Source organism: Diplotaxodon limnothrissa, linkage group LG11 (assembly GCF_057381915.1).
Source record: "Diplotaxodon limnothrissa isolate DT_005_m linkage group LG11, D_limnothrissa_male_GT1.1, whole genome shotgun sequence".
In the NCBI taxonomy this organism is placed as follows: domain Eukaryota; kingdom Metazoa; phylum Chordata; class Actinopteri; order Cichliformes; family Cichlidae; genus Diplotaxodon; species Diplotaxodon limnothrissa.
Window position 1 is genome coordinate 40390358 of NC_140606.1, and position 7909 is coordinate 40398266.

The 7909-nt window shown below is 46.1% G+C and overlaps 1 protein-coding gene across 1 annotated transcript; it reads left to right on the top strand.

Annotated features, from left to right (window-relative positions):
• On the top strand, positions 1 to 7909 carry LOC146623655 (transmembrane protein 79-like). Its single transcript, XM_085366063.1, has 5 exons — positions 1 to 90; positions 4761 to 5291; positions 7015 to 7209; positions 7285 to 7516; positions 7595 to 7909. The coding sequence occupies exons 2-5, from the start codon at positions 4790 to 4792 to the stop codon at positions 7791 to 7793; spliced, it is 1128 nt and encodes a 375-aa protein (XP_085222189.1). The 5' UTR covers positions 1 to 90; positions 4761 to 4789; the 3' UTR covers positions 7794 to 7909.

The following is a 7909-nucleotide window of genomic DNA, read 5'->3' on the forward strand; positions in this document are numbered from 1 at the left end:
AAGAGAAGAAACAACAACAAGTCGGCGGAAGAGAGCCGGGACCAGGATTAAAACCAGGATTAAAACCCGGCCCAGGTCTTCAGCGAACAGGTGGGTTTTTTCTTAGTGTGAATTTCCGCTCCGTTAGCATGTAGCCTGTTAGCTCGGAGCTCAGTCACAGTTTTTATCATATTTGATCACAAACGTCACGTCGCCATGTCAACTTGAGACTGCCGTCATGCAATGGGCGGGACTACCGCTACCTGCAGCTTGTGTTTTATTTGTCACAATTTCAAGTTCAAAAAACTTCAGAGCATAAAAACAGAAATTTTTTAACACTCCCGCGCGCGCACACGCACGCATATAAACAGACAGTTGCGTCATATACAAAGCTGCGTGTAAGAGTCTGTATTGATTATTGATCATCAGATCAACACGAAACTTTCACACCTTCGTTCGTCCACTCTGAGCTCTGAGGGAGCCTCAGGAATGGAATAGAGTACGCTTGGGGAGTGTGATCGTGTGTACAGCGTCTCTTTATGTCTGTCTCCACGTTGGTTGAGTGTGGAGTAAGTGCATATGAGAGCATGAGGGTGGGAATGGATGTTTGTATCTGTGTGTGCCTGTATGTCTGTGTCTATATGTCAGGTTGGGTGTCAGGCGCCACCTCTCTGGGGACATCTCAGGCCCTCCAAGGTTTGGAGGCCTATCTCCACCCACCACCACTTCCCCTGCCAGTGGCGGACTCCCTCAGACATCGGTGCGTTGGTGGTTCTTTGTGTCCGGGGATGGGCGTCCAGGTACACACCGGCTCACTCCTTGGCGGCCGCTTATCGGGGCCTGGAGCCTGGGGCTCGCTCGGGCCACTTCGGAGGTGGGGTGCCCCCGGCCTCTCGGCCTGGGGCTCGGTCACTCAGGCGCGGCTGGCTGCCGGCGGAGCTCACGGGCGCGTCACTGCAACCCCCCCTGGCTTCTGCTCCGCAGCTGCTGAGTGAGCCCTCATCTGGGACTCTCCTCAGCTCTTTCTGGGACAGTGGCGCAGCTGCCCCTCTGTTGGTCTTCCTTGGTCTCTTGTGTTCTGGGGGCCTCTGGATGTCTGGAGTTTTGATCTCCTCCATACCTGCTTCACGCCCTGGAGGACGGGGCTGTGGCCCCCCCACACCCTCTAGCAGATTATTACATGAAGGAACCTTTTAAAAAACAAAAAACAAGCGCGTCCATGCTCACAGGTGTACACACGGGTGATCACACCCACAAACTACACCCTTTTTGGCTCCTACCTCAAAGCACACTGTGTTCTGTTGATCTTATGTGCTGCACAATAATGTTTAACATTTAGTATTTACTGTCATATTCCCATATATCATTGTGATGTTGTTTATTCTATTACTCTTGTTCTCTTCTGCTTGTTTTCTTTTTTCTTTCTCAGCAGGTGATCCAGGTGATTGATATATGCATTTTTTTTTCTCTGCCCGTTCTGTTGGTTTTTGTCTTTTGCCCTTCTCCCCCGTCCCTCTTCTCAGCTGTTTCTCTTTCCCTCTTTCTTTCTCCCCTTCTTTCCCCCAGTCAAGTCTGTCCCGTGTTCAGTAAGTGAAAATAAAATAAACAATAAAAGGTGAATCAAATGGACCATTACGGCAAGGCTGGGATGGTCAATTTGGTAAAGTAAATCCGTTGGGCATCTTTCTTTGCCTTTAGACAATAATTCTGATGGCAAAAGAGCCAAACGGGACAGGCAAAAAAAACAAACAAAAAAAAAAAAAGGAATGGAAATGACATTTTTTCGCCTGATCTGTTCCAGAGCAGGTTAGATTAACAGCATCAGTTACCATGGTGATTTACCTCAACAAGCAGTGAATCAGCTTCATAGTTACGTGAAGTTACCTGGGTTTTAGTGGCGATGTGGGCCCCCCTAAAGATCGGAGGGTTTGAGGGTCATCAGAGAGGATGAGTTTGTCTGGACCGAAGTCCTGCACTTCTAAAATAACAAGCATAAAGCAGAACAACAGGAGACTAAATCTGAGTAAGAACAACACAAAAGCACTCAGAGTTCATCCTGATATCAAAGCCAGAGAATAAAGATGAGTTTGATGTCAGGGCCTGATGTGAAGAAGACCCGATCCCCTCTGTGCTTTCATCTGGACCACAGTCATCCACTGTGCAAACTTCAGAAATCAGAGAGGGAACAAGAAACTAGAAAAGAATAGAATGGGCCTTTATTTTTCAGACTCAACGAAACGAGGTTGTTTTCCCACCGCGGAGCACCCGGGTTTACCTCCATTCTTGCCGGTCAGCTCTTTTTTGCTTCCGAGGCCTCATCGGAGGAAGCAAGCAGGCTTTTTTGTGCTGCTTTGCCGGCTTCGCAGAGAACTGGATCTTCAGGGGCTTTACTCTTGGGCTGCTGCCAGTAAAATACGCTTGAGACTTGTTGGAGCTGGTTTAATCCCCACAACCCCCTGTGTTTACCATCCGGGTTGTCACCTGAAAGCATGGAAAGCCACGGCTCATCACAATAGGAACCCTGATTTACTGTGTGGCTTACTGCACTGTGCGGGCTCTGTTCCAGGCTATTCTACAACTGTCCCGGTGGGTCTCAACATTAAAATGATGTTAATTAATGCCCGCTCAATTGCCAACAAGTCTTATATTTTAAATGACTTGTTCTGTGCAGAGACGCTTGATTTAATGTTTGTCTATGAGACCTGGCAGCGTGAGAATGAAGTCTCACATCTTTTAGAGCTATGTCCCACAGACTGTTCATTTCTCTGTGCGCCTCGGATATCTCGACGAGGAGGTGGAACAAGCTGTAATTTTTAAAAAGACATTTTCATACCAGTTGATTTCTTCGAGCTGTTACAACTCTTTCGAGATGGTTATGATAAAAATTGGAAGAGATCAGCCCATGTACGGTATCTTAATTTATCGTCCACCTGGGTCTGCTGCGTCTTTTCTGGCAGACTTGAAAGAACTTTTAACTTCCACTATTAAACTGGGCAAGGTCATCATTGTTGGAGACTTCAACATTCATGCAGAGGACTCATCAAATAGTACCACTAAGGAGTTCCTGAGCATCATGGACTCTTTTAATTTTGTTCAGCATGTATCAGGCCCTACTCACACTGCTGGGCACACTCTGGACTTGGTCTTCACTTATGGCGTTTCCCTTGACCACTTGAATTTAAATGACGTTGTCTTTAGCCACCATAAGTCAGTCTCTTTTAATGTGTTTGTCAACTCAGAGTCTCTTCCCCAAGATTTTGTTAGCTGCAGGCCCTTTATTGATGACTCTGTTATTTCTAAATTTTCTTCCCTTTTTGATTTTAAAACTTCTTTTGACGATGTTGAGCTCCTTATTAACTCTTTTAATGAACACTGTCTTGCTATTGTCAATCAGGTTGCTCCTTTCAAAGATAGGCATTGCTCTGTTAGTTCCCGCACACCCTGGTTAAATAATCAAACTCGTGGTCTTCGATGCTCCTGTCAAAAAGCAGAGCGTCTCTGGAAGTCCACTGGTCTGGTTGTCCGCTGCTCTCGCCGGCTGGAGTGACCATTGAACCCCCCGGCTTGCTATCGAGCGGGTGGGTAATAGACGTCTCTGAAAACGTCGGCACACTTTTGCAAATGTACGATGTCTTGACAAACCAAGAAGATATTTGTAATTTACACAGCTACTTTCTTGCCTGAAAATATGTTAAGTTTATTTTGCGACCCAGAAAGATTAATAAGACTAATTTTAAAACTTAGTAGCGGCCGCCATTGTTGGCAGCTGAAATTTGGCTATGAATTCTGGGATATGGTGGGATACGAAGGACACACCCGACCCATCCTTCAAATTTGGGGAAATGAAGGACACATTTGTCGGCCGCATTGGGACAGCCTTCGTCGCCTGGCTGTGACGTAGTCGGCCTTCAAATGCGGCCTCCGGAGGATGCAGCCAACGTTTTGGGACACAGCTTACGTTTGGTTGACTCTGTGGAATCCTTTAACCCTGGAGAACCCATGGGGTCAGAGCCGACCCCATGGGTTCTCCAGGGTTAAAAAGCAGTTAAAAACTTTTTTGTTTAAACAGGCCTTCTGCTAATCAACAATTTTGAATTGTTTTGAATTTGCATTGTTTATATTGTCTATTTTATTACTTAATATTTTCTTTATTTTGACCTTTGTGTACAGTGCTTTGTGACTGCCTGTCTACGAAAAGCACTTAATAACTAAACTTTACTTATTATGGGCGCTCCCCGCCAACCTGCCGGAGTTCAAATGTAAATAGTAAATACACGTTGGGAATAAATGACACACAAAAATAGGAAAGGCACACAGCGGAGAGCAAAGAAAAGACTTGGACTGAATGTGTGAGTGTCCTGAGTGATGGGGGTCACACAGGCCATGGCTCAGATGGGTGGGTGGCGTGCATTTGCTAAATCAATCATGAAACTTAGGTGAAGGTAGCATTTTTTTAATCTTTGTGATTCAGAATTTCATGTTGAGAAGAATTCTACATGCTTTATTGTGATGGCAGTGAAAGTGTCGTCTGTTGGGTTCAAACATTGCATCAGATTTCAAAATGATCTTTCACACAGTCTATATAAATGCAGGAAGCCAGGAGGTGGAGAAGGAGGCCTGCATTATGCCTTAGTGATCAACCACATCACACTTGAAGTACTCCAGTGTTTACTCCAGTGTTTCAGCACACACAGGTCGTGAGCTGTGTGTGGCACAGTTCCTTGTATCACCTGTTTACTGTTCACTTGGATTTACCTGACCCACTCTCTGTTCTCTGGCAGGTGCATTTGCTCACAAAACAGGACGCGCCATGATGGAGGACAGCGGAGGGAGGAAGACCAGAGAGGGCGAGGACGAGGAGACGGTGAGCTCAGTCGTGACCGAGACGAGCACGCTGCCGTGGTCTGCAGACAGACAGACGGGTGGACGGACAGGTAAAGCTGACAGGATGAGCGTGAGGTCAGGTGTGTTTCTTCCCGAGGCGTCGAGCTGCACAGAGAGCGAAAGAGAACTGAAGGCAGAGGTGGAGAGGAGGGGCGGCAGAGCGGGTTTAGACGAAGGAGCGGAGCTACGTGAGGATAAAACTAGGGTACACCTGTTGGAGGAGGAGCCCCGAGAGAACCTCCTGCCAGAGAAAGCTGCTCAGGTGTTCAGGCCTGCAGTGACTGCCCTCCACTCCCCCTCCTCACTCAGAGAGTCTGGGCCGCTCCGGGAAATGGAGTCCGAGAAGAGTCCCTTTCTGGGTCCCCGAGGAGTTCCCGAGAACTACAATCAACATTATTACCTGCACGAGGAACTGCGCTCCAATAAACGTAAGTACTAACTCAGAGACTATGTCAGAAAATCACATCACCTTGCATCAGGAGGAAATGGTCAGGGGGTCGGGCACACCTGAACAGAACCACCTGAACCACCTTAAAATCTGTAGATTCTAGACGACGCTCAACTAAAACGACTGGAATGACTCGGATACTTATACATATTAGTGAAACCAGTCCCTGACAATCACAAAAATGCAAATGTTGAGGTTTTTTTGGGTTTTTTTAAAAGTAAAGTAAATTTTTATTTATATAGCACCAAGATAAAATCACAAAGTGCTTCACAGAAGCAGAAATGGACATGAAACCTCAAACAAACAAAATCAACCAAAAACAAGTTTAAACAGTCAAATTTAACACCAAGGTTACTAATGGAGGGTTTAATATAAGAAGCAAGAGGGCCTAGATTTTTAACCACTGGGGGAACAAATTTCTCAGGAGCAAAAACAATGACTTCAGTTTTACCAGCATTTAGTTAGTTGATAATTAGTTGATAATTATCAGCCAGCCGATCTCTAATGGAATCTAAGCAGGACTGCAAGATTTGGAGCTTAGAAACATCAGGTGGCCTAAAAGAGATATATAGCTGAACATCATTAGCATAACAATGATATGAAATATCAGAAAAAGAGCTACAAAGAGCCCCACAGGAGGATCAGAAAAAAAAGTTTTTAAAAATCAGAGGCTGAGGAAGAACTCCCCATTAAACAGGAAGTTGGCTAATGCGTGCTCTGGCATTATCTGCCACCATGGAAGCTGTGGAGAATTGCTTATGCCATCACTCATTTAACCAATCACGTCAGGTTTTGGGACCTTTGGACAGGACAGCCATGCTAGTGCGTCCAAATCATATGACCATTTAAGATGACGTACCAGCAAGATGCAGTCTCACTGAGTCTCCGTTTGTGTTGACAGACCAAGTAAAGCTAGAGTTATGATAAATCATTCTCATTGTGCTTTTTCCTGAATACTGTCGTCAGGTGTAGCGTACAGAGCAGTGGTAAAACTGGATGTTCTAAGGAATGCACTTTCAAGCAAAAACGAACAAACACACCCTTTCCTATTGGTGGAAAAATGCACCACATCAACCAATCAAGAAATGATATGGCAACACGTGCCATTTGTTTGCTTACAAAGAGGGGGAAAGTGGGAATGATTTTGATGTTTAGCATGTTTGAAGTGTGTCTACGGTGTTTGGCTTTTGTTCTTTTTTTGCGTGTCACAGCAGCGAGGTGACGGCTGAATGTCACTGACTGAAATCTCCATGTGGAAAACAGAAGTGATACACCTGAGGTTTTAGGCCTGTGATGAGCTCCTCTGCCTTTTGCTGGACAGAACTAGTTTTTGGAACAACACAAATAATTTGTGTGACATCTGATTGCTTTGTGCAAAAAAACGGCAGAGACTGTTAACAGTTGCACAGAACTTTTATTTTTTCATCACAAGTTCTGAAAATGATTTGTTGAACATGTTTCCTGCTCTGATTTTCTTTTAAGGTTAGTTGTGTCACTAAAGTATGTCAAAATGAAAACATGACTGTAAATTCAGACACGTGAAGTTGTGCGTAAAAGACTGATGCCAAACATGGTGAGGGAGTCGAAAACAGCAGGTTCTACCCTGGACTCCAGGGGGTTTAATTACCTCCCCTGTTTATACACCTGTGCACCTCTGACTGCTGACTCTGCCTCCATTAACTCATTTTTCTCATCTGTGTCAGGAGGGCAGTGCTGTCTCAGTACGGATGTCCTGAAGATGGGCGTGTCTCTGATGGCCTCGGCGTTCTTCTTCCCTTTACTCGTCTGGGGTGGTTTTGTGTTTCTGCCATTTGACGCCCCGCTGCTGGATGGTGCCCCCCTCCGGCTCGTCTACACGCTGCGCTGCTCTGTGTTCGCTGCCACCCCCATCGTCCTTGGTGAGTCACATACCACCGAAAAAGAGATGCAGAATCTCACCTGTCTCACCTGTGTGCGTCTCACCTGTTCTTTAGGTTGGCTTGTTCTGGGCATCTCACGGCTAAGGTCAGGTGTGCTTCGTCCTCTGTTTGATGATGAGATAAAGGAGGCGGAGCTACAGGAAGTCACTGTCCACCAGCGCTTCATCTCTGACTCTGCCTCGCTGTTCCTGATTTACTTCCTGCAGCTGGTCGTTATGGCGATGTACCTTAGCCAGGAGCAGCTGAAGCTTGTGCCGCTCCTGACCATCCTCTTTGCTTTTGGAAGGTGAGGATCCATCCACGATGTGATCAGTCGATAACGACATCGATTGATGAATCTAATGGCGCTTCCGTGTCTACACAGGTTGGCTTACTGGGTCGCTGCGGCATTTGGCAGCAGCATTCGTGGATTTGGTTTTGGCATCTCCTTCCTGCCAAGTATCATCATGATGGGAGCAAACTTCTACTTCATCTTCACGATGGATGCGGCGAGTTCCATTTTCAGTGTTCCCCATGACGAGGCACCGCCTCAACCAGCAGGCCGACAACGGTTTTGGGGATAAGACACAAGCAGTGATTGATGATTGTCATTATCGATTGAAAAGTAAAATCTGTCTTTATTTTGAGGTTTAAATGCTTTAAAATGACCAGGCGTAGCCCTGCCCAGCTGGTGTGCGCG